Consider the following 27,346-nt stretch of genomic DNA (forward strand, 5'->3'; position numbering starts at 1 on the left):
CTCACTGGCTCCCTTGAAAGGGTTGCTTCTGAGAATTCATGGTATTGCTGCACTAAGTTTTCAGACCTAAGCCTTAAGGAAAATCTTCCCAAGAGTCACCAACCTCAAGGCCAGTTTTGGCAATTATATCCTGCTTCATTTCTCCCTCCTCCCTTCTTTAAAATACCGGTTCTAAAACACATAGATTTTGAACCTGAAATCTTCATGTACATCAGAGCAGGTTTTGACCAAGAACCCCTAACATGGAGCCAAAAGACAGAAGAGGAATCAGGTCAAACTAAGAATACACAAGACACCAGCAGCAGAAGATAGGTGGAAGTTGACTTCATGTCCTTGCAGTCCTTTGAAACAGGAGAGTGAGTACACCTAGACAGGAGGGAGGTGTCCCAGGCTTGGTTTATTCTGCCTCTTCTCCTCCACCCTGTGAAGAAATGCAGTGCTCCCTGGTTCTCAGGCAGGGTGAAGCAGGTTAGCCCCGGCTCCCTGTTAAGCAAGTTCAGATGCTGGGTCAGTGTGTGGGGTGTGCCCATCGACAATTCAGGGGCTTATCCTTCATCCAGATCCTAACTCGGGATTCTTTGATCTGGGATGAAGACAGAAAGAGAGAAAAAGCTTCCCAGTTTACTCATTTTGGTATCTGTTGGCTCTGCTTGGGGAAGCTGAGCCCCTGATATGTAGTACATTCCCCATAAGATTTTCCCCACCCAGAACAAACTTAAAACCGTGTAACTTTTTTTTTTTTTTTTTCTCTGCAGAAACCAATGGGATAGGATTCAAAACTAGGTGAGAAACTTGTGAGAAATCCAACCTGGTTATATGTCTGAGAGGCTGCTACTGTATCAGCATCACAAGATAAAGCACTCTGGTATCACCTTGCCCATGTCCTCCTTAGTGTCACCCAAGACATTTGACTCTGATACGGTAACCGATAACTTTTCTTGCTCCACTTTGCAATGTTTCGTTTCCTACTTCTTATTACCTTGGGACACAAAAGTGGCAGAGTTGTTGAGAGCTGATGACCAGAAAAGGGAGAACACTAGAGGAAATCAGAGACAGTCAGGAAAGAACGCCAAAGCTGATTTTCCAACTCTATGCTAACTCCAACCTGCAGAAAGAGCTGAATATAGAAATCTTCTTCATTATCTGATGAAGTCACTCCGTTTATCACACACACACACAAATGAATCACCTGGCTTTTTTTTTTTTTCTTTTTTAATCCAGAAGAGTTGTGCTGGGGACCGTGCCCCGTCCTGCTGATACAGATCCTGAATGGAATCATCAGGAATGGCACAGTGCAGGTGTCAAAATCAAAGTAAGGCCGCAGAATTTTGAGAGGACCCTCCAAATACTGAGAACTTGTGTTGCACTTCATGTGGTCTCCTGGATTTCTATATTTATGAGAAGGGCTTCTTATTGATGTCCCCCAGAATCCAGACTCAGACCTATTCCTCCAAAAAGGTCCAATTTTGTTGCTACATAGTAGCAAGGGTTTATCTTCATGCCCACCTAGCATTCCAGGCCCCCATTACTTTCAAGTGAGCTTGAAATTGTTTTCAGTGAACTATGGCTGCAAATTTTTTCTGCTTTATCTAAGGGAGCATACAGTGGAGTGATTAAAGTCTGGACTCCTTCTCCTTACGATAAAGAGAAACAAGGAGCCCAGCTCTCAGGAATGGCATCAGTTCTCCAACAAACAAATGCTGGGATGTGGACTTTTGGCACATTGTGGAAATAGGAGAACTATTAATTCTGTAATGGTTTTCATGCCACTGGGTCAGGGAGGCTGTACCACATTAAACCTTACTACATCTGAAAACATGTTTATATCCCAAAAAACCAGCCCAGCCTTTTTTAAAGAAAAACAAGACTATAAGTCAATACCTCCACAGGGAGGTAATTCCTAATATTCCTATGATGTCTGAACCCTATGATAAATCTCCTAAAACAAAAATACCATTTTGGTTTTTTCTACTTAACTCCAAAGGTGGGCTCTAATCTGCATGGGCTTGATGGTACAGTACCAGCACAAGCTACAGGCTCCCTACCACCAAATAAGCCTTGCTTTTCCACCTCCCCTCACTTTGAACCCTGAACCTTATAGAATTAGAAACACTGTATAAAGACAAACAGATAAAGGATTAAAATATTATGAATAAATAGCTAAAATTATCTTCCCTCCCCCAATCACTCCTAAGAAACAGACACCAAACATTACTTAAGTGTCCAAAATGACCAAAGTCCTTCATTTGCCCATGCCTCAAATGGACAACTACCCAAACAAAGTGAACAACCTTCATGCAAATGCATCAAGGAATGTATTGCTTTTTCATTTGCTGCCCAGCCCTTCAAATACATGCACTAAAATGAGTTAAAACATGGCCTAAAAATGGAAAAAGGGGAAAAAAAATATATATGAATATTTCCCACAAAACTGTTTCCCACCCTTCCCTCTTCTTATGCCCCACCCACCCCCTCCCTTTCATAAGCAAGTATTTTAACCTTTTTTTTTCCTTTTATCTGGCAAAAGAAAAAGTGATTCTTGGTAACCAGAATCAAACCCTATGGTCTCTTTAGTTGGGTCTGGCTATGCCTTTCTAAATTCACCCAGCTCGGTGTCAAAACCATGCCATTTAAGATTCTTAAACACAAAATCAGACCTGCCTAACTCACCCCTTATGGTGGTTTGCCTATAAACTTAGTTTTTCTCTGGCCACTTTTGTCTTAAAAAGGTTCCTAATTGCCAATCAGGGCCACATCCATAAGATCGTCATCTTCCTCCCCAATCATAAAGTCAGGGCTGAGCCTTGAGGGCCTGTCTGTAGATAAAATTGTGTTACTTGTCATAGACAAGGACTGGTCTGAAGAGATGGGTGATTTAGACCAACTCTCTGGCTTGAGACTATGAGATTTTTTCTTGTCTCGGTCTTTGTCCCGGTCCCGGTCTCGATCTTTGTCTTTTACTTTCTTCTTTTCTTTTTTGTGCTTCTTATGCTTTTCTGTGCTGTATTCTGGAAGTGGTCGGATACCATCATCTGAGCTGGGACTGTTCTGATAAGATTTCTCCGCTATGGAGGAGCCTGACTCACTTTCACTGTCCAGATTCTGGGGAGTATATGCTGGTGACTTACTATGGCTAGGAGAGCCACGCTCATGCTTTGGAGTGGAACCACTGATGAGTGGAGAGCCATAGTTTTTGGAAGAGGCCATCTGAGGCCTGAGCCCCTCTCCACTACTTTCCCCAGGTTTCTGCAAAGTCACTTTGGCTTTAATGCTGGGGGAACCCCCATCATGCTTGCTGATGATAATTTTTGCCACACCTGTGCTCCCCACATTTTTTGACTCTGAGGTCTTCTTAGACGAATCCACTGAGCCCCCTGAGGTGGAAACCTTGGATTTTTCTTTATCACTTTTCTCACGCTTACCCTGGAACTCTCCTCCTGACATGTTATGTTTGGAGGACATAGGATGGCTAGAAGAATTTGTGCTCACCCCCATCTGGCCATCCATTGGGTCTTCACCTCCAGGGCCACTGGTGACAACCCCATGCTTCAGTTTATCTATGACAGCTGTTAAGGACGGCTTCTTATTTCTGCTGGGGGATTTCCCTTTGGAACTCCCATGCTGGTTCTGAGAGGAGGACATGGAAGAGCCACTTGAAGAAAAGGAAGAGGAAGATGCTGTACAAGAATTAGATGATGGGGGAGTTTTCTGAGACAATGAGCCTGAGGATCCTAACCCTGAAGATGACTTCATGCCAGTGCCTGAACTAGTTCCAGACAAATGAGAACCACCAGAACCTGAACTGATGGGGGACTTGGCTTTAGAAGATGGGGGAGTCCCAGGGACAGGCTTCATTGGAGAGGCAAGCTTATCAGAGCCTCCAGGTGGCCTTGAATGAGAAGGGGATATGTTTGGTTTACTTAAAGAGGGATTCATAAGTGAAGATGGCTTCCCTTGAGGTTTCATTTTAGTGCTGCTGGAGCCACTGCTCAGTCCATGCTTGGTAATGGGAGAGGAGCCTGGCTTCCCCCCAGACTGGGATGAATTTTTAGACTGGCTAGATCCAGTAGACCCTTGGCTAGAATATACACTGCTACTTAACTTGGAACTTGAAGAACCTTCTGATTTACTGCTTTTCATCTTGCCTGAGTTGGAAGCAGAAGATGAGGAAGAAGAGGAGGAAGAATGGCTATGGTGGCTTTTACTGCCTGAGGAAGACACAGAGCCACTGCTGGTATACTGACTATGGGAGGAGGGCTTGCCCACCATCACGGTGCCTTTAGGAATCTGAATAGTGATCTTGGGAATAGGTGGTGTGGCAACACCTGGGGGAGTCTGCGATCTTCCTGAACTGCCTGGAGATTTGGATCCACCTGTACTGGTAGGTGGGGTGAAAGGTCGGTTAGAAGAACTGTGAGATGGAGACTTTCCCTCAGTGTCTGCCTTCTTTCGCTTTGGAGGCTTATCTTTGCTTTTACCATCGTTAGAAGGGGTCCGGCTGCGCTTCCCTGGTTTGCTATCTAATCCTGGCCCTGACAGACTGCTATTACTGCTGCCATTGCCTTCCTTTACTCGCTTTTGAGTCTTTTCTTTCCCTAAGTCCCCAGTAGTCAATAAAGGACTCTGGCTACCACTGTGATGCTCCATGAGATCTGTAGGACCCAAAGCCTTACCAGCTACTGCTATAATACTGAAATCAACTGTGTCAGCTTGGCTATTGCCTTTAAACTTAGTCTCCCCATTATCACCTCCAAGCATTGGCACCCCCAAAGTATTTAGTGCCTGAGATGCAAATCCTTTGAAGTCATCATTATCTCCGCTTTGGCTACTTTCGTCAAAATATTCTTCTCCAAAACCACTTTGGCTCTGGCTGTTCAACAAATCAGGATTAAAATCTACTCCATCAGGAAAAAAATGATTGGTAGGAGAGTCACTACTGGGGCTTCCAGCAGCATCTGCAATTAGGTCAGCTGGATCTGTGTATGGATTTTCATTATTATTGGTTTGAAAGACATCAGGGTCAAAGAGGGCACTCTGAGAATGCCCAGAGCTTGAAGAATCTCGAACAGGGGTGCCAATGGGTGGGCAATCGTCACTAGTGCTGGGAAGCTTAGAGGCTTCTTCCGCAATGTCTGAAAGGATATCAGTTACATCTGGGCCAATGCTGTCTGAACTGGATAGCCGGACCATCCTTTGAATACTGGGCTGGGGGTGAGGTACTGGTTGTGGGTAAGTTGTTGGGGGAGTACTGCACTGGCTTGGAGCTGGAGTGATGTGTGGTGTATCCAGCGTGTCTGCTGTCATGTTGACATCAAAGATAGGGTTCTGTGAGTCAACATCCATTGAAAATAGCTCCCTCTGAAAGTCATCTTCAGTCTGGTGCTTGGGTTTGTCAGGTGGTAATCTTGATGACTTCTTCTTCTTTGTCTTGTTGCTTCCCGGGCATATTTCCATCCGGGGTGAGCCGGAAGAAGAGTTCTGCCTTTCTAAAGGGCTGCTTCCATAAAGGGTTGAGAAATCCTGGGCAGGATTATCTTTAAGAAGGTTCATGAGCATCGGGTGGTTCTTGGTGTTGCCGGCCATCGAAGAGACAGGTGGCGGCGTGTGATGAGGAGGGGTCGGACTCGAGCCAATGGTAGACCCCCCGTTCCCTGTGATTTGCAACAAACTGGTAAGAATTGGGTTCTGAGACACCTTGCTGAAGTCCTCCCCATGGCCCACCGACTCATGCCGATCTTTGATGCTCATGCTCATATTAAACAAGGTGGTAATGGGACCCCCCGGAAAGGTGTTGGTTGGTGTAGTGGTACCACTCATTGGGTTGTTGCCTGTGGTCATGCCATACCCTGGGCTGCTAGCCGGGGGCAGGTTCTTTTTCACCATGTCTTCAACTGTCTCTGCAATGAGGGACAGTGCTGGAGTGTCGGCCTGAATGGTTTCAGCTTTCCTCCGAATAGCCCTCATCGTCACAGGGATGGACATACATCTGTAAGAAAAGATGGAAAAAACAAAGTTACCAATGTACTAACTGCTGAATGAAAACAAATTTTATTTGGGAGAACAGGCTTTAATTCTGCCTGAGTTTCAGACATGCCATCAAAAGTTTGCATTAAGCAATTTTCAGGTAAGGCAAGTAACCCAAAAGGCAGGAGTAGTTATATAAAATGCCAGAGCTTTGAGCAAATTCATTCTGAAAAGAATCTGGGGGCGCCTGGGTGGCTCAGTCGGTGAGGCATCCAACTCTTGATTTCGGCTCAGGTCATGACCTCACAGTTCATGAGACTGAGCCCCACAATGGGCTCTGCACTGACTGCACATAGCCTGCTTAAGATTTTCTCTCTCTGCCCCTCCCCCGCTTGCACGCACACCCTTTCTCAAAAAAATAAACTTGATAAAATAAGAACCTGTATTAGTAAGCAATCTCAACCTCTTCTGAAGCACTAACAAAAACCAACCAACCATAAACAGAGTCCAAATTAGATATCATACTGAACTAAAAGAAAACTGATAATGAACTTGGTAAGAAAATGCCCTCCTTTTGGGGCTTCACATGTGACTAATGAGATTGCTATTTATCTTAATGAACCACTAGAAAAATTCCTTGACCCATCAAGTTCTAAGCTTTAATGGCTTAGATCATCCCAACACTATACTGTGAAAAATGCTATTATTGGTATAAAATCTTGTTTATTTTAAAGTAGTTTTTATCTTACAGATAAATTTATAAACATATTTTTGAAAACACTTTGCTCCAGAACATTGTAACAACCTTTCTTAAAAGACCAGATAGTAATATTTTAGGCTTTTGAAGATCATATGGTTTCTGTCCAGCTGTTCTGCCATCTGAACTTAAAAGGCACCACAGACAATACGTAAATGAACAGACATGGCTGCGTTCCAATAAGATTTACTTACAAAATAGGCCACAAGTACCTACTCCAGAAAAATCTCAAAATTACATACTAATGTTTCCGGGAAGCTGACTGCCTTAAGTATCTTCCCACATGCCACCGTTGTTAAAAAATGAAACAAAAGATAAGTGAAAAAAAAATCTACATCTTATTTCAGCTCTCCCCCTCCTAAAAGAACCCTAACACTGGGCCTAAAGTTACCTACCTTACTTCCTATTACTCTCATAATATTTAAAACACCAAAGCTCACATTGCTTTTGAATCCTAAAGCAGAGGAAGGTGAATTCAAAGCAGTGACTATATGCTCTCCTCCTAAATTTCCAGTTCAATCTAATACTGAAAACAGCACTCCTTATACTCCTCTTAATGGGACTCTGAAGGAAAAGGGCCAGTGCTACCTTTGAACAACTTTGGCAATGAAGTCATCTGTGCAGATGAGTGCATCTGACAGCCCCTTGTACAGTTTACAGCTCACATGTGTTGAGTCCTGTACATCCATAACCACTGAAAGACAAAATACATAGGAGGTATTTGAGAGAGACTCAGCTTCTGATTTTTCAAAAAGAAGATAAAGGGACCAAACCACTGCCCTAAGAGAAGTGCTAGCCCCCTCACAACTCACCACACACCAGGGAGTCATTCACAGGGTGCTGAAAAGATACGCTGAAACGGGACTCTGAGAGGGGACACACTTCAAATTGGAGGAGCCCAGGAGAATCTAAAAAGCAAAGAAAAGGATCATAAAATAATCAACCAAATATTAGATACAAGTAAATACTAATTCCTAAGTATACAGAAATTCTGTCTCCTTAGAAACTAAATCCCACACATTTTTTAACACACAAAACTTACTACATCATTCAGAGGTGATGGAAGGAATCAGATTCCAAGGACTATGCCAGCTTATGTTATAAATACTCCAAAACAAGCAACTAAACTTCCATTTTCTAAAATGAAAGCCATTTGATCCCTAAATTACTGGAGACCTTGACAGATATAAACACCTTGCCTTGAAAGTGAATTCTGAAAAGAAACTGGCCAAGAAGAGTTTTTCATTCTTTGTGATAAGCAGATATCCAGAACCACTATAATAAACCCTGCTATCAGTGTTTGCAGATGTTAGCTATGCAACCCATAGTTTGGTAAGCAGGGATCTAGGGGCTATCATGTAAAATGATACAGTTATGCCAAATACACGTATGTAACTATCATCATAGGTTCTTAAGCCAAACATGCTGGCAGCCCAGAGATAAGGATCATGTACTTTCTTGGAAAAAAGCATATGCATCTCTGCAGGACTAACTTTGTAACTATCTTACGAAAACTAATATCCAGATGTCCTGAAACCATCTGGAGAATTCTCCCAGGATTCAAATACATGACATAGAAGGGTCATAAGCACACTTGCATGTGGTCAGTGCCATTACTCTAAAAATTTCTCACTTTAAACCAGTTCTTATTCTCAAAAATGCTATCTCCTGATTTAACTTCCCTGTTTCTTTTTGCCTACCACTTGCACTGATACATTTCTATTTGTGAAGTGCTTTACAACTAAGGTAAAAAATTAACTGTGGTTAACTAGAGCAGCCAAAATTCTTTTCAGGGATAGCAGGATGCAGTTTTCTAATAGCAAACTGCATTTGAAAAATATCAGTATTCAGAATCCTGGGAGAAAAAGCAAAGGGCACAGGTCTTACCCCCTTTTAAGCTTAAGTTCCCCAAAGAATGGGGAGATGAAATATACTCAGGCAGGACTAAAAGCTGGGAAGCATTGTCCTAAACAACCTTGATTTAGATATCAAGAAATCGTCTCTGGGATGCCTGGCAGCACATGAGACTCTTGATTTCAGGGTTGTGAATTAAAGCCCCATATGGAGTGTAGAGATTACTTTAAAAAAAGGGGTGGGGAGGAAGAAGTCATCTCTTCCTACAGTGTCCCAAGTTCTACCTTACATATCTGCTATAAGATTCAGGCTCGTAGGTACCCAATTATATCACTGTATGCAGAGAAAGAATAAATTCATTACAAACAACTAGTGGTTTCCAAATGCCAATTTATTGATGAGTTCTATCATAACTATTTGTGGAGCTTAAACTAGATTCCCAACTCCTACCACTGAGGTTCTGTATCAATTTACTTGGGAATGGAAACCAGTTTTAAAAGTTCTACAGGGAATATAATAGGCCACCAATTTAGAGAACCACAAGAGTAATCAAGTTTCCATTTGCCAGTAACTATATCAAAAGGAAAAGTAGTACCTTCTTTCAGAATAGTTCTTTTGACACAACTTCCTATTAGGGTGTTATAGGCCACTTGATGTCTGATCAGATTTAGGATCAGAGGAACTCGGCCAGGGTGCTGAAAGGTGATTTTGCTAACTAAGGTTCCCTGTAGACTTCTGCCATCTGGAAGAGGAGCATCCTTGTTGAGGAAATAGCAGTGCTGCTGACCTGGAAGAGCCTGGACAAAAAGAACAAAAGAAATGAATGCTATTTATTCACCCATCATGCTTCAACCACAGAAGCATGGGGGGGTGGGGGGGGCGGGGACAACCCACTTCTCAAAGATCAGCCGCAATTCCTTAGTGAATAATAAAACTCCACAGTGAATTATTTGGTCAGCTGATGTTATCAATTACTTGGCTGAAAAGACCTCTTTTTTGTAAATGTTCTGCTAGTGGTTTCCTAACCTAGCTAAAAAAAATTACCTCAGAAATCTGTTTAAAAAAGGTTCCTGAATTCTAAGTGCAAAATCTATATTTTAAATAAAACACCTTATATAGTTTAATGCAGTCAGAATTTGGGAACTACTACTTTAGTCTAGACTATCATCAAACATTCAAATAAATTCAAGTCCAGAAGAGGTTTTGGAACCTTCCTTAATTTATTCATTCCAGGACTTTCTTTGCATGTACTTGAAGGATCTTTTCAGGTCATGACACTTGAAAGAATTAAACATTAACAATTGTTAACATCTGGGGTGCCTGGGTGGCTCAGTTGGTTAAGTGACTGACTTCAGTCTAGGACATGATCTCACGGTTGATGGGTTTGGAGCCCCATATTGGGCTCTGTGCTGACAAGCACAGAGCCTGCTTGGGATTCTCTCTCCCTCTCTGCCCCTCCCCCACTTGCACATACTTGCTGTCTCTCTAAATAAATTAAAAAGAAAAAAAATTCTTAACATCTACTTAAAAGCTTGTAAAAGTTCAGGATACCATTATGAGACTTTCATCTGAAATTTTGGCCATGAAACGTACAGTTATATCCTGACTTGGAAGCTCATGCTCTCTTTCTTCAGTATGTTTCAGAAATTTCTGTGATTTCCTGCCTGAATGAGGAACTAGAAAATGGCCCAGTAGTCCAAAAGATATGTTTCTGACCTCAGTGTTCCTATAAAGGAAGATTCTGATCCTGGGTTCAAATATAACCTACAACAATCTATAAGCCTTACTTACAGCATAAAATCGCATGTTGTGATTCAAAGGTATGGGGTCAGGGTCCTTTGACAGCTCAAATTGAGTGATTAATTCATAGAGGGGTACATAAGTTGGTTGAGTTTCAAACAATGGAATTCCTGGAAAAACAAGAATATAATGATCACAATAACATCAAAATGGTGACAGCTCTGTTTTCCCTTTGTGACTTCTATTTCATTCATCCATTCATTGAAAAAGTACTTACTAATAAGCATTTACTAATACACAGCACCATGACATTTATACCCATCAGTACTTTTTTGAGACCTGCAAGACTGAAAGAGGTCTAAAATAATCTGAATTTGAAGTTTGTTTTTTACACTTTTAACAAGTATTACCTCCTGATGCTTAAAACTCACCTGTGCAGTTCTGAAGTTTCTGAACAAATGCTCTAGATACTGGGATTGGCTGGGGAAATTTCAAGAAGAAACAGGCAGGAAGATCAACACTGTTGGCACTGGTGACTAAGGAGAAGGAGGGAGTCCTTCAAAAAAAAAAAGGGGGGGGGATGGTTGGATTTTGACTTGATACGAAAATAAAAAATCTAAACATTTGTTCTTAGACATGTCCGTATCATTTAACAAAAGCCTATCAAAAAAGTTCACTCTTTCAGGGGATGCCTGGGTGGATCAGTCAGGTAACTGTCAGACTTTGGCTCAGGTCATGATCTCACAGTTCATGACTTTGAGCCTTGCATCAGGCTCTCTGACAGTGCGGAGCCAGCTTGGGACTCTCTCTCTCTCCTCTCTTTCTCTGTCCTTCCCCTGCTATTCTCTCTCTCACTCAAAAATAAACAAATATATATTTTTTTAATTTTACTCTTTTGGGGACACCTGCCTCAGTCAGAAAAGCATGCGACTCTTGATCTTGGGGTCGTGAGTTTGAGCCCCACATTGGGTGTAGAGATTAGTTAAAATTAAAAAATAAATAAGATGTTAAAAAAAATAATAGTTTACTCTTTCAACTTTCTTTCCTCAGTTCCAAAACATCCTATTCATTAACCCTTACGTACTTAATCAAACATTTATCCTGAGACAGGCTCTCTAGTTATTACTCCAATATGACTCCAAAACAATATAAATCTCATGATAACCTAAAAAACTGAAGCAATCATTAAACCAAGGGAATTAGTACAGTTCTCCTCCTTCTCTGTCAGGATAGACAATGTGTTCTATAAGCAGACTTCAGACAGGAACATTCAAATAGATATTGAAAAGAGGAATTAAAAAGAGAAAATAAAAAGCCAATCTCTAGAAAGTTAAGTGAGAGAAGAGCCAAGTGAAAGTATTACTTATTTCATACCGGGCTTGAAGTTGGAAAAAATAAACTTTGCTACCCTGGAAGTATATTTAACTTACCATTTGTTGTCAACTGGATGTGACCCCATAATTAATGGTGCAATTGGAAGTTTATACATAGCAGATGTTCCTTCTATTGTCACTGATGCGTTCATGCCCAATGATCGAGGAACTGAGAATAGGAAAGAAAAGGGGTATTCTCCAAAGTAACACAAATTACAAGGATCTTAACATTTAAAAACAAAAAAACAAACTACCTTCTGCATAATTTGCTAACCCTAATTTGTCAGATAATATAATACCTGTATGACTTAGAAGTTTGAGAAGCTGCCTTCTAACAACCAGTATTTCTGTCAGTAAATAAAACAAAATACAGGAAACCATATACTCCAAAGAAAAAAAATTAAAAAAAATTTTTTTTAATGTTTATTTCTGAGAGAGAGAGAGAGAGAGAGAGAGCATGAGTGTGCACGCAAGCACGGGGGAGGGGCAGAGACAGAGGGAGACACAGAATTTGAAGCAGGCTCCAGGTTCTGAGTGGTCAGCACAGAGCCCAATGCAGGGCTCAAATTCATTTACAGAGAGATCATGATCTGAGCTGAAGTCAGATGCTTAACGGACTGAGCCACCCAGGTGTCCCAATTTTTTATTTTATTTTTTTTATTTGAGAGAGTGCAAGTGGGGGAGAGGAGTGGGACAGAGGGAGGAGAGGAGAGAGAGAGAAAATTTTAAGTAGGTTCCCACGCTCAGTGCAGAGCCCGACATGGGGCTCAATCCCATCACCCTGGGACCAGGACCTAAGCTGAAATCAAGAGTTGGATGCTCAACCGACTAAGCCACCCAGGAGCCCCTTAAAGGCACATTACCGACATTTACTTATTTTCTCCAACTCCAGAATGCTTTTAAATAGAATTATGATTATAGGATAATCAATGACTAAAGTTATAAGGGAACCAAATGAGGGATTAGGCCATTTCTCATTTTGTTTTAGTATATTAAAAAGCAAATAGAGGGGCACCTGGGTGGCTCAGTCAGTTAAGTGTCTCACTCTTGGTTTTGGCTCAGGTCATGATCTCACATGTTTGTGAGTTGGGAGGTCTGCACTGTCGGTGCAGAGCCTGCTTAGGATTCTCTCCCCGCAGGCACATGCTCTCTCTTTCACTCTCTCTCAAAAAACATGAATAAACTTAAAAAAAACAAAAAACAAAAAAAAACCATCCATTATTGTAATTCTTTAGTAAGTTGGCTAATTTTTTCACCTTTAATGTTTAAAGGGGATTATTTCAAGACAAATGGTTTATATCTTTTCATTCATTCACCTACTTGTTCATAAGCACCTATTAAGTTTGTACTATTATGTATGTATGTATGTATGTATGTATATACGTACATATGTATATACTTATGAGCATGTGTGTGTTACAGATGCAAACTGAGAGAAACAGCAAACTTTGGTAGGGATGGCAAACCAGGAAATACACACAGGCCTGGGCGTTCAATTATTTTAAATATTTTTTAAACACTGAACAAAACCTTCAGTTGCTTTACAGTTAAAGCCTTACCATTATTCTCATGCAAAATGATGGGAGATGTAGTCTTATCATCCAGCAGATCAGAAGGAGAGGCATAGTACTTCAAGTTCATTAAATGACCTATGAAAAATAACACTTATCACTATATATTTATCAGGTAAATTAGAAATATAGAAAAACATTCCCATTTCTACAAAACTACATGAGAAAATAGTTTCATAAATAAGAGGATTCATGCTCCAAAGCAACTTATCAAATATAATGGAACCAGAAGTATTAATTCTAGTGCCAACAATTTACTTCACAATTTAAAAATGTAAATGGGGGAGGGCAAGCATTGACACCTTGGAAACCATCTAATAATACACAAGTGACTGTTAATTTTCTCCCTGTGCTTATAATCCCAAAGTGAAATTTAAGTAATGACCCCTTAACTAAAACTAAACAATTTTCTAAATAAGCAACGTAGGATCACATACCCCCACTTCTTGGAGTAAGATAGCCAACACTTCCATGAAGAATCTTATCCAGGGGACCAGCATTGGTTGCTTTCCTGTGAGAAAAATGATCTATGTTTGCTTGTATTTTAGCCCTGAAGGTATTAGTGCACAATGTATATTAATGAATTCAGCTGTTAAAAGTCTTACAATACTAATTTAATGACTCTTATAACTGGGCATAGAGCAATTGTATTTCACTTTCGAAGAGATCACTTACAAGTATAAACCAGTATGTAATACAGTGAACAAAAATTATAAGTAGACTATTATTTATAAGACCAGAGGCCAGGTTTGACAAGTCTTCAAATAAAACTGATGGGATACCAACAAACAACTTGGACATACCAATACTCAGAAAATGGAATGTGATCATTTGGGAAGTAAAATGAGATGGACAAGATATATGATAGAGGACCCTAGTAACACCCTAGATGAAAAGCTTTAAGAACAAAGTACCCAGAAGGTACAATTCAACAGAATTGACACCTTAGCCAGTCTTACCAATACATAACTGCCATTTTAGATAGATCCTGTTCTAAGGATTGGAGAGCCAAGTACATTTTAGTCTTCAGTTTGCTAGAAAGTAGATGGAGAACAAGAGTTAAAGAGTTGAAAAACATACACACACACACACATTCATTAACATTCCCTTGAAGGTAATTCTATTTGAAAGACCCAAGCTAGTTAACAGAACCCCAGGTAGGTTAAAAATAAAAATGATGAGCAAGTTCAACAACAACTAATTTCTTTTCAGCCTAAAAATCATGTTGGGGCACCTGGGTGGCTCAGTTGGTCTAGCATTCGACTTTCGTTTAGGTCATGATCTCACAGTTCGTGAGCTGGAGTCCCACATCTGTCAGTACAGAGCCTGCTTGGGATTCTCTCCCCTGCCCCACTCTCTGCCCCTCCCCCACTTGCAGTCTCTTACTCTCTCTCTCAAAATAAATAAACCTAAAAAAATCAACATGTTGAAGACATCTCAAAGATTATAATGTCTTTTAGCATTATATCCATTAATGCAGATATTATTTATTTAAAATACCTTCAAAAGATATAAAGTTGGAAGCTATAGGGTGTCAGTAGGAGAAGAAATCACAAATAAGATAGGGCAGAAGACTCGGCAAATTTTTAAGCACAAGTATATTTATACGAATTTTTCCAACAAAAGCAAAAAAATAAAGAAATACTTACTTGTCCCCTGGAAGGTTATAAAGATTAACAAGACCCTTAAGGTGCTTAGAAAATTCATCAAAATTTTTTTCCCTATAAGGAGTTCAGGAAAGAAGGAGGAGAATAAAACACAATTACTACTCAATCTTAATGCAAAGTACCAAAAAATCATGGCTATATAAAACTAATTTTAATAATTTGCTTTACTCTTTCTCCCCCCAGCCAAAGTTTTCTAGCATCAATCGAAAGTAGCAAAAGAAGGGGCACCTGGGAGACTCAGTCAGTTAAGCATTCAACTCTTGATTTCAGCTCAGGTCATGATCTCACAGTTTTTGAGTTCGAGCCCTGCATTGGGCAGAGTCTGCTTGGGATTCTGTCTTTCCTTCTCTCTCTGCCCCTTCCCAGCACGCGCGCACACACACACGCGTGCTCTCTCTCAAAATAAGGTTAAAGAAGAAAAAAAAAAAGTAGCAAAAAAAAAAATGTTTCCCTTTCTCCTTCCCATTTTTCTGGAGAAGGTACTTGTAAGCAGTACAAAAGAGTCAAAAAGACCTAATAGCTCATATATTACAGTAATTTGCTCCTACATAATGAGACTTGATTTAAATAAATCACTTTCTGGGGCGCCTGGGTGGCTCAGTCGGTTGGGTGTCTGACTTCAGCTCTGGTCATGATCTCACAGTTCGTGGGTTCAGGCCCCGCATCGGGCTCTGTGCTGACAGCTCAGAGCCTGGAGCCTGTTTCGGATTCTGTGTCTCCCTCCCTCTCTCTCTGCCCCTCCCTGGCTTGCACTCTCTCTCTCAAAAATAAATAAACATTAAAAAATTAAAAAATAATAAATAAATAAATAAATAAATCACTTTCTTTTCCTCTTAATATGTAACTGAGATGATTGAATGTTGTGAGGGAAAAAAAAACTTTTGATTGGAGGAAATGGAAGTCAAATAAATTTGGAAAATAGAATACTTGCATGCATATGGCAATCTAAGGGCAGAGAGGAAAATGAACACTAGGAGAGAGATGAGAGGCCTGGAGAAAAGGAGATGAGCACTATGGAGGCAAGCAACATATTCGAGAATGTTCCTATGACGAGATCTGCCCCAGAAAAAAGAAAACTACTACCTAGACCCCTTGCTTCCTAGAACCCAATATTCGGGTTTGGATTCTTAGTCAATTAGGCTCTGTGGGCAGGCTCAGGAATCCAACACAACTCAACAACTCTAATTCTCTGTATCTTATTTCAAACTTAAAAGAAAAAAAAAAGTTTCTTGAAAGCTGAATTGCCCTACCAATGTCAGATATTTGGTCAGGCATTTATTGAGCAAATATGAGCACTTACTACCCAAAATGCCATGAAGACAGTAAAAAGAAACAAGAACAGCAGCAAAATAAACCCTCTACCTTAAAATTATCACCTATACAAAGTGACTAAAAATTGCACACAAGGGCTAATATTCTTTCTGAAGTTCCCATTTCAAAACATGCTTACAAATTAACTTTAGAACACCACCAGTTAGTTCATAAATTGGTGCAGTCTCCTACTCCAGGATTAGAACCAGAAGTATTGGCTTTCTGGACTATTCTGGTAACACACCTGTTGCTAGACTTATAAAAAGGTTTTTATGTTGCATTGCAATTTTTAAAAGGTGGTTCAAACTTGGCACATTTGGCTAGAAACACATTAAAATGATTACTGCAAAGGCCGACTGTAAAACTTATTTCCTCACTATTAACACCTTAAGACATTTCCACGTAGTATCTGAGAACTTCGCTATATTTAAAACATAAAATTGATGTAATGACTTTTTCAAAATCCCAGAAAGTAAATTTCCACTCAATTTAAAAGGAAAGGATAATCCAGAAGGAAATGCCATTAACTGCTAAGAAACTCTTCAAGCCTAGTGCTTTTCCTATGATGGGAGTTTATCACACATACACCTTAAATGTAAGACAGTTTTTCTCAAAATTAAAGTGAAAATAAGTTCTTTTCATGACATAGACTCAATTCTCTCAAGCCTTCTCTCATTCAATAATTAGTTTCTATTTATTTTTGTTGCACACAGAATTTTTGAGGCTAGATCAGTTTTCAACCAGGAGTGATTTTGCCCACCAGGGAACATTTAACAATATCTAGGGATATTTTTCATTGCCACAGGTCAGGAGATAGATACTACTAGCAACTAGTGGCGGGGGGGGGGGGGGGGGGGGGCGGCGCAAGAATGTGGTTAAACATCCTACATTGCACAAGGCAGTCCCCTATAGCAAAGAATTTTCCAATCCAAACTGTCAATACCGCCAAAGTTGCAAAATCCTGGGATAGACTAAGTTGAGAAACCAAGCTAAGTCCATACTGAAAATGAACAAACATAGACTGAAAAATCTTGACCTAAGAAAATAAGTATGTTCCTCAGGAGAGTAAATTTTTTCTTTTCTTTTGATAAAGACAATAACTTCTGACCAGCCTCAAGACCCAACTATAAAGAACAGCATTGTCTGCCAGTATCAGGGAACATAAACATCATTTGCTTACCTTAGTTGCTGTACAAGTTCTGGACAGCTCTGAAATTAAACAAATCATGTTAAAACTTTAAACTACTTTAAGGCCTTTGAAGACATCAAAAGTTTTTCTCTTTTATTAATAGCACATGCTTTATAACAACAACATTAAAACTACAGATGATCCTTATATTAAGATATCAAAAAGCATCTTCTTTCTACTTGGTAAACCATGGGGTTGGGGTGGGAAATTCAAGATCAAAGTATATGAACTAGTTTATAATGGAATCAACTTTCAGTAGTTTGTTTAAAACAGTAGGACCTCTCTTTAATGCCATCCTTGGAGTCCACATTCAACTGTCTTGGTTACACACATTAAACATTCATCTCTATTACAAGATTTTTCAGAGACATTAGTTATGTACAAGATTATCTGTCCTTTTTGATTATTAGCTCTTTGAGGATAAGAACTTTAAGTTATTTATCTCCATATCCCCAGCACCTATTGTTCAATTGCGGCTCATGTTTGTTGATATGAAATGGAAAGGGTTCCTCTAGCGTCTCCACTTGTCAAAGCCTTTGGATGATGTCAGAGATGGACCCATGTTATTCTAAATTCCATTCTAGAGCTATTGATATTACATTACAGCCCATCACATCATCTCTACAGTGGCTCATGAAAAAACCTAAGCCCAAGCTATTTCAAACCCCAACAATTCATTTTAAAATTAATGTCCCTAAGTAAACCCCACAGATTCCAGTGAAATATCAACAGCACATACCACAGGATTCTCCCCATGGTGAGCCACTTTTACATCACAAAGCTGTCCTGCAGGATCTAACTGCACTTCCACATAGAACATATCTGACGTGATGTAACATTCAGTGCCACTGGCACTGAGATGAGAGCCCAGTCTAGCAGGAACAAATCAAAACAAAAATTAATAGAAGACACATAAATAAAGCCACCCAAAGTCAACACTAAGTTAAATACTTCTGCCTAAGATAGACTACTTACCCATTCTGTCTTGCTATAGACTCCAAACGGTCAGTCATTGCTGGTAAAGATGTTACTAGGACAGGGTAAAAAAAAAAAAAAGGAAATCACAAAATGCTCCAAATAACTTAAATTTTATTCTTCAAAAACCAAAACATCCTAAGGAGTATATCCGTACATTCAAGCCATTACATCCAACAGTTCAAATGCTTAGAATTTCTGTATGTTCATTAGTTAAGACTTAGCTGTGACCTAAATAGTAAGGGTCAAAAAAAAGACCTATTTGAGGAGCACTTGGCTGACTCAGTTGGTGGAGCATGCGACTCTTAATCTTGGGGTTGTGATTTTGAGCCCCAGTTGGGCACAGAGCTTACTTTAAAAAGATCTATTTGAGGGGCTCCAGGGTGGCTCAGTCAGTTAAGCATCAACTCTTGGTTTCGGCTCAGGTCATGATCCCACGTTTGTGGGTTCAAGCCCCACGTCAGGCTCTGTGCTGACATCTCAGAGCCTGGAGGCTGCTTCGGATTCTGTGTCTCCCTCTCTCTCTACCCCTCACCCACTCGTGCTCTGTCTCACTCTTTCTCAAAAATAAACATTTTAAAAAAAATTAAAAAGATCTATTTTGGGGGCACCTGTGTGGCTCAGTTCAGTTAAGCCTCTGACTTCAGTTCAGGTCATGATCTCGTAGTTGGTGAGTTCAAGACTCAAGTCAGTTTCTGTGCTGACAGCTCGGAGCCTGGAGTTGGCTTCAGATTCTGTGTCTCCCTCTCTCTCTGACCCTCCCCTGCTCACACTCTCTCTCTCTCTCTCTCTCAACAATGAATAAATGTTAAAAAAAAAAAATTTTTTTAAAAAGATCTATTTGGAGCGCCTGGGTGACTTAGTTTAGCATTCAGCTTCAGTTCAGGTTATGATCTTGCAGCGTGTGGATTCAAGCCCCACATCGGGCTCTGTGCTGACAGCTCAGAGCCTGGAACCTGCTTCGGATTCTGTCTCCCTCTCTTTCTGCCCTTCCCCTGCTCTTGCTCTGTCTCTCTCTCTCAAAAATAAATAAACATTAAAAAAAAAAAGATCTATTTGAAAAAATTATCGGACCTTTTTCCTCTCCCTTTTGCATTACTCATTTGGGACAAGTTATCTTTAACTTCAAAAAGACACATGTATCTGCTAATGCTAGAATAAGGAAGATTAACATCAAAACTAAAACCAACATAAAGAAATATTCAATATTCATAGCACCATTATTCACTACAGCCAAAAGGTGGAAACCCAAATGTCCATTCATGAATGGAGGAATAAAAATGTGGTATACACATGCAAAATATTACTTAGCTTTTTAAAAAAATGTTTATTAATATATTTTGAGAGAGCTGGAATATAGGATCAGAGAAAGAAGGAAAGAGAGAATCCCAAGGAGGTTTTGCACTATCAGTGCAGAGCCTGACCCGGGGCTCATTCCTGTGAACTGTAAGATCATGACCTGAGCTGAAATCAAGAGTCGGATGCTTAACTGACTGATCCATTCAGGCACCACTATTTAGCTTTTTTTAACAGAGAGGTAATTCTGATACATGCTACAAAATGGATGAACCTTGAAGACATTATGCTAAGTGAAAAGTCAGTCACATAAGGACAAATACTGTTTCATTCCACTTACATGAGGTATCTAGAGTAGACAAATTCTTACAGAGAGAAACTAGAATGATGGTTACAAGGAGTTGAGGAGAGGGAGAAAGGAGAAATTACTGTTTAATGAATACAGGATTTCAGCTTGGGAAGATGAAAAAGTCCTGAAGATGGACAATGGTAGTGATGGTTAATGTAGCAATGTGAATGTACTTAATGCCACTCAACTATAATTTTAAATGGTTCAAATGGTAAATGTTATGTTATGTATATTTTACCACAGTTAAAAAGTTAACAGCCTCTGCCTCTAGGTACCATAGTATTTCCACAGATTGGGAAGGGCTACCAGTTTCTTAACATTGAGACTCTACGTTGAGTTGGAAGAAGCAAAAGTGGGATTCTCTACATTTTGATGAACAAGGATTCTTAACCATCAGAAAAGGAAACATTAGAAGGGGCGATGAAGGTTGTAGGCACCTACTCTCAGACTTGAGATGTCAAAGAAAACCCAAGGGGTGGGGGTGAGGGGGAACTATTCAGCTGAATCAAGTTCATTTGTGATGGATCAGAGTAAAATCTGTTTTTTACTTTCATTTCTCCCCCAAAATACACAGAAGTAGTAATTATAATCATAAATATTCAAGCTCATGATTTAAATTTTATTTGCTTTCCTGAAAACACTGTCCATAACAATGTAAAAATCCTTTAGAGTTAAAATGTCCATTTTCTTATTGCAAGTTAATTAGAAGAGAACATCTGAAGAAGAGTGCCTGGATGGCTCAATCAGTTAAGGATCTGACTTCAGTTCAGGTCATGATCTCACGGTTCAAGAATTCAAGTCCCATGTTAGGCTCTGTGTTGACAGCTCAGAGCCTGGAGCCTGCTTTGGATTCTGTGTCTCCCTCTCTCTCTGTGCCCCTCCCCTACTTGTGCTCTGTCTCTTTCACTCTCAAAAATAAATAATAAAACATTATAAAAAGAAACTGGGGGCGCCTAGGTGGCTCAGTCAGTTAAGAGTCTGACTTTGACTCGGGTCATGATCTCACAATTTGTTTGTTCAAGCCTCGCATTGGGCTCTGTGCTGACAGCTCAGAGCCTGAAGCCTGCTTTGGATTCTGTGTTTCCCTCTGTCCCTCCCCCACTTGCACGGTCTCTCTCTCCCAAAAATAAACATTAAAAAAAAAAGACAAAGAGAACATGTGAAGAAAAAGAACTTTCCCTTGCTACCTTATAGTTACCCTCCATCAACTATCTTTTGAGTCTCTACCAGTCTCCCAAATAGGATCAAAAATAAATGTTTCAAAAATTCAGGTGAGATCTCATCTTGGGGTGCCTGGGTGGCTCAGTCAGTCGGTTAAGCATATGACTCTTGATTTCAGCTCACGTCATGATCTCACAGTTCATGAGTTCGAGTCCCACATCTGGCTCTGCACTAACAGTGCAGAGCCTGCTTGAGATTACCTTTCTCCCTCTCATTCTGCCCCTCCCCTGTTCTCTCTGAAAAAAATTAACTAAAAAAAAAAAAAATTAAGAGGTGGTCTCAACTCCATAGTGAAAACAAGAACACCACCTAGCAAAGAAAGTTTATCTATCTCAATTTATATTTCTCATGTAAGTATAAAATAGTCTTTATAAAAACTGGGCATTTTAAGAAAGCATATTTCAGGGGCACTTGGGTGGTTCAGTTGGTTGAGCTTCTGCCTTCGGCTCAGGTCATCATCTCCCAGTTTGTGAGTTCAAGCCCCACATTGGGCTCTCTGCTATCAGTGCAGAGCCCACTTGGGATCCTGTCTCCCTCTCTCTGCCCCTCTCCCTCTTGCTCTCTCTCAAAAATAAACATTAAAAAAAAAAAGAAGCATATTTCAAACATGTTTACATACCTTTGAGAGCTTTCTGCAATGTCTCCAGACAGCTGACCAAATGTTGGTGCCCTCCAGAACTCATCACAACCCTCTTCTCCTATAATAAGTAGGAAAACATTCAAGACAGAAATTAACCAAGCCAACAGTGTTTCAGGTCAATGGACTTATCCTAGTAGTAATATTTCAGGATAATCCTCAGACTATATGCTATAGGTCTACATACTCTATATTCTCTATATACTCTGATAATCTATAGACTCCTGTTACTCTGTCCATCCTTCCACAGGAGGAAAAGTTCATAAATATGGATACATCCATATCCACATACATGAAGGTAGAAAAAAAGTATGCCCAGATCTTATTTTAGATTAGGAAGAATCAAATACAATAAATGAGATCAGCTTCCTGCAGAAGTAACTACATCCTAAATTTAGTCAGTTAAATAGGGTGGCTCAGGAGATCTGGCAATTCCCAAACCTAACAAGGTGATTTCTGTGTAATCTAAGAAATATAACCAGACCTTAGTAAAATTAGAGTAACTCTAAAAAACAGAACGTGTAGTCCAGAAAAAGGGACTCCCAAAGAACAAAAGATCTGACATAGTTTTTCTAACTCCATCCAAAGAAGAAGTTCCTCTCTGCACAACATTCTATTCTCTAGAAATGTGAACAGCTTTATGATACAAAGATAGTTTTTCAGGCCTTTCCATGTCCTAAATCTCTCTTTGTTCTAAGAAACAAAACAAACATCTGATTAATAATCTGGCTTCCCTTGGATCTTGAATAGATAAGGGGTTGCTCTGCGCAATGGTAACCAATATTCTGGTAACTGGAAAGATAAACTCTCTGTGGTAGATTAATAAATTGGAATTCTGATTTACATTTAGTCTACTGAGATTTTGTTACTATGTCAGTTGTTGAAAACTCTTCAAAGTCTTAATACACCAACAAAATTAGGTTTCTGAATCTGCAGAGTGAGAAGTAGACAGTAGAAGCTATGGTGCCCAAAAACCAAGACACTGGTACCCCATGAGAGGGTCTTAGTAGCCATCTCGAATTCCTCTATCTCATGATGTCTAATGACAATATCATTTACAGAGCATGTTTCCAACTAGAATATGACTACCTTGTAGTATAAAAATGACAACCTCTGAATCCTCAGACAGGAAAAATAGCCATTCTTCTTTTTAAAACATTAAAATATACATATATATTTTATGTACATAATCCTCAGCCAAAGGATATACATATATTTCTCGAATTTAGTTACACAAATCTTTAAGCAACACCACACTTTAATATCCATTATCTCACTCAATCCTCAAAATAAAACTATGTGGAAAAGCAAACTGGCATTGTGTGCCTCTATTTCCAAATAAGAAAACTGAGACCCAGTAGGTAATTTGTTCAAAGTCACATAGCTACTAAGAACTTCAAATATAGGTCTTTTGACAGCAAATTTAGTTCTTTTGCTGGAGCTATACTGATATGATCACATTAAACACTAATAAATCTATTAAACTGAACTTACTATGGACCCAAATTAAGACTTGGTGGGGAGGAGGGGGTACTTTCACTGAAGTATATAACATATATACAGAAAAGTATATGAATCTTAAGTGAAGAGATCCATGAATGAATTACCACAAAGTGAACCCCCGCCGCCCCCCCCCCATCATTACCCAGGTCAAATCACAGAAGTAAAGTTTTCCTACATCATTTGACTACCACTGGAATCACGTGAATGAACTTTTAACATCCAGTCACTACCCCTTATCTTCTACTTAACTTCCATTTAAGGGCTCCCCATACTGATAAATGACTCAAGAAGTAGTAGTTGACAGAGTGAACAGGTGAAGCTTATTAAGAATTAATTGCAAACTCTACTAGCAGTGTAGATACATGAAAATACTATCACATTAGACTCAAGGAGCTTAATAGCAAGTGAAGAACAAAGGTCTCCCTACATCAGTCTATCATATGTGTCTCTCCTAGGTGTATTTCTAAGCACCTTTGCCTGAAGTACCCCAGTGTACTATAGCTCATGATTAACATAATTTTATAAACAGAACTTCTTAGGTAGGCTCAAGTTGATGTGCACCATGTACTCAGGTGTTTTGTGATAAATAAGACTGAGGACACACTATAATAATTGGTTTGAAAAAGTCTACATGGGGAGCTTAGCTTATTAAGTAATTATCTAAGCACAACACTTTATCCACCACCATAATCCTCACCATGACTTGACGCACAAGCTTAATGGTTTCACTCCAAGGTCTATTTTGGTTAAATTTTGCATGTAGCCGTTCCAAGAGAGAACTCATCTTACTCAGCTTCTCCGACTCTATGATACAAATTAGAAAACATCATTAGAAACTCTTTCAAGACATTTCAATTCTTCTTGCAAAAGAAACCCCCATACCTCATCCTTGGTAAGAACTCAGTTAAAATATTTTTCAATATCATTTACTTCAAAACATACAAATAATTTATTTTTAACGAGACAACACAGAAATTGGGGTCTAAGGAACTCCTTAAAACATAACTGGTTTCTATTCAGTCTTTTAATGAAAACCAAAACAAGAATCACCTCTAATCATGTTTCAGGATCAGGACTACAATTTAGTGACAAAATCATTTCATGATATATGTAGAGCATACATTTGAACATGGCCTTACTATGGTTAGTTGGTTTTCAATGTGAAATACAGGCTTTTTAAATTTTTTGATGTAACTCTAATAGATCAATATATATGTATTATCAAGAAAACAGGCTGTATTTGTCATTTTGATTTTTCAAACTAAACCTATATGGATAGGAAATATGTCAACAACTAAAGGATAAATTTCCGGTAGAGGTAAGAGAAAGGTAGAAAAGACCTCGGTTTCTGTCCTGCGAGTGAACAAAGCTCTTATGCTCTCCAACCCCCTTAATTTTTATTACTGAATTATAATTTTCATTATTGAAATTTAGTTGATTTTTATTTTTGAAATGTTATTACATTTATTATTGAATGGTAGTTTTTATTTTATTATTGAAATATAGTTTTTATTTTTATTTTCATTAAATTTTTACTTTTGAAATATAGCTGATCCTTCCTCTAATTCGTGTACTTCTAGTATGAGCAAGGACCTGTATTAGAGACCACTGGCAATACAAAAACTTGCAATATGGAGTGCCTGGGCGGCTCAGTCCGTTAAGCGTCCAACTCTTGATTTCAGCTCAGGTCATGATCTCATGGTTTGTGAGACTGAGTCCTACATCTGGCTCTGTGCTGACAACGGAGCCTGCTTGAGATTCTCTGCCTCTCTCTCATGCGCTCTCAAAAAAAAAAAATGAATAAACTTAAAAAACGCACACACGCAATATGTCTGAGATGACATCTGTGAGGGTTTTTAAAAATTATTATTACTGAAATATAATACGAGCAAGGACATGTGCTAGAGACTGCTGGCAATGCAAAACACACAATACAACTAAGATGACATCTGTGAGGGGGTGTACGTAAGTTAAAGTGGAAATAACCATGACACAGAGCAAAATGAGATATGCTGTTAAAAACAGAAACACATTACTACTCAAATGCAAAAAAGGAAAAGTTCATTATTAGTTGTGGAGATATTACAAAAAAAGTGACAGTTGATGTTGACATTGAAAGATGAATACAATGTCAGCAATCAGAGTTAAGGCAGTGGCATTTTCTAAATCAAGATTCAAACTCCTTCCAATGTCCTCATATCCTGGAAAACTGGTTTGAGGACCGTTTCAGCCAGTTTATATAGTTTTGAACACATTGTTGGCAATTCCCACTTCCAAGATTCTCTCATTCAAGCATTATTTTATGTGCTGGAGATACATTAGTGAGCAAACTACATGAAATTCCTGTCTCGAGTTTCCCTTTTACACTCATCAGTCCTCTGCACCAAAGGATATACTTTTCTTCTTCCTCTTCTTTAAAATACACTCTCCACCCCCCTTTTCCTTAAGAAGCCTGATGATAAGTACTTTATACGAATGCTCAAATCAAACGCTCAAATCAAACACGTTCTGGGTCAAGGACTACACAACCATGAGTAAGGCAAGGCCGCTGATCTAACAAAGCTCAAAGTGGAAAAGATGGATAAACACTGATAGAGTGATTCTTATTAACAGAACTATATCCAAAATACTAAGGAAGCCGTCAAGCGTGTAAAACTTTATAGATTCTAAGATTCCAACAGAAAAGTTGTTTTTCAGCAGTTGTTAATCTAGCCATTGAAATGATAAATTCAACGCATTTTACAAATATACAATAGTACAAGGTTTGACCACTGTGACATTCTATAGAACTACTGGCTTTTAAAATCTTAAGGTCCTATCATTTCACTCACGCCGAAACATCCTCCAATATTTGACACACAGCTTTATATCATTATAATAATATAATTATATTTTTAAACGTCATTATTCAAACATCCCTTCTAAAACAAGGTGTAAGCAAATTATAGATTCACTCGCCTGGTCTTCCATTAACTCTAGGTTAAAAACGTCCTGAGGCCCAAATGACTGCCAGTAGCTAAGCAGGAAACCTTCACAGAAGTTGGGAGCCCGCATCACCCCAAAGTCAGAGTCCTTCACCGCCAAAGAAGGCACAGTCAGAATCTAAAACTGACACCTATCCCGCCTCCTGGACTCCACGACCTCGGGAGCGTAGGCCCCCCCAGCTTCTTCCACAGATTGGCTCCCCAAAGCTGTGTCCCGCCCCCTGCTTTCCCCCTCAAGTCACTCACCCTCGGTTTCCCCCTGAGCCTTCATCCTGACGGTGGGGAGGTCCTGAGTCCTACACAAGAGGATAAGCCCTCCCCCACCACTAACGAGGTAACCAAGTTGGTTCGGGCTTTCGGGACGCAGGGCACCAGCCGTCCCCACTCTTCCCAAGAAGGCTCAGTCTGAAGTCCCCGGCGGCAAGAAGAGAAGGGTGCTCCCGGCCGCCGCCATTTTCCCCACGGAACTTCCCAAATATCGCGAGATTAACCGTGATCCTGCGAGACTAGGAAAAGGGTTGGGCACGAAAATATCGCGAAAAATAGTGAATGTGGTACTTCTCGCGAGAATCACCCAATCAAGCTTTCCCTTAGTTCTCGGTCGTCTCAAGAGTTATTGCTCCTAGGTATGGTGTTTGTTGTTGGGTAGCGCTTGGCTCTGCTTGCAAATGGCAAAGAAGTTCGTAAATTAAAATCCCGGAATCTCTTTACTGAAAGACTGGTTCTTCAAAGAATATTGGTATCGAACATTTTATTAAAGATAATACGCTTTCTTGAGATACTAGATGGAAAAATTATCCTATAAAAATTATATTGGCTCTTTGTAACATGACGTTCCAAGCCGGTCCAATTCACTTAATTCCCATTTCCTAACTTTTTCTCAAATTTAAGAAATATTTCTCACGCAATTCCAATTTTTTTGAAGATCTGGGAGATTTTGAATTAAAGTAAACTT

General features: G+C 39.6%; 1 protein-coding gene across 2 annotated transcripts; it reads right to left on the reverse strand.

Moving 5' to 3' along the window:
- Positions 1-341: 341 nt before the first annotated feature.
- On the reverse strand, positions 342-26,884 carry MED1 (mediator complex subunit 1). Of its 2 annotated transcripts, XM_015078554.3 has the most exons (17): positions 26,638-26,884; positions 24,105-24,211; positions 21,887-21,965; positions 18,402-18,456; positions 18,166-18,298; positions 17,418-17,446; positions 14,909-14,980; positions 14,219-14,293; positions 13,697-13,770; positions 13,248-13,337; positions 11,746-11,857; positions 10,747-10,871; positions 10,367-10,485; positions 9,171-9,372; positions 7,534-7,629; positions 7,310-7,415; positions 342-5,986 (listed from the first exon to the last, which is right to left on the reverse strand). In XM_015078554.3, exons 1-17 carry the CDS (start codon positions 26,660-26,662, stop codon positions 2,734-2,736), a joined length of 4,752 nt encoding a protein of 1,583 aa, XP_014934040.2. In that variant the 5' UTR covers positions 26,663-26,884; the 3' UTR covers positions 342-2,733. The 2 variants fall into 2 exon arrangements, with proteins under 2 accessions (XP_014934040.2, XP_026889689.1); XM_027033888.2 differs by lacking the exons at positions 18,166-18,298; positions 24,105-24,211; positions 26,638-26,884 and having other exon boundaries at positions 21,887-21,966.
- Between the last annotated feature and the right edge of the window lie 462 nt (positions 26,885-27,346).

This window comes from Acinonyx jubatus, chromosome E1, assembly GCF_027475565.1.
Source record: "Acinonyx jubatus isolate Ajub_Pintada_27869175 chromosome E1, VMU_Ajub_asm_v1.0, whole genome shotgun sequence".
Classification (NCBI taxonomy): Eukaryota; Metazoa; Chordata; class Mammalia; order Carnivora; family Felidae; genus Acinonyx; species Acinonyx jubatus.

Excerpts from the sequence above, each read along its gene's own strand:
- MED1 (XM_015078554.3), bottom strand. The coding sequence starts at position 26,662 with ATGAAGGCTCAGGGGGAAACCGAGG. Across the intron at positions 24,212-26,637 it reads GGCTCAGGGGGAAACCGAGG|AGTCGGAGAAGCTGAGTAAG; the intron begins GTGAGTGACTTG and ends TTTGTATCATAG. Across the intron at positions 14,294-14,908 it reads TATAACCTTCCAGGGGACAA|CAAACTGAAGACTAAAATGT; the intron begins GTAAGTATTTCT and ends TCTACTTTCTAG.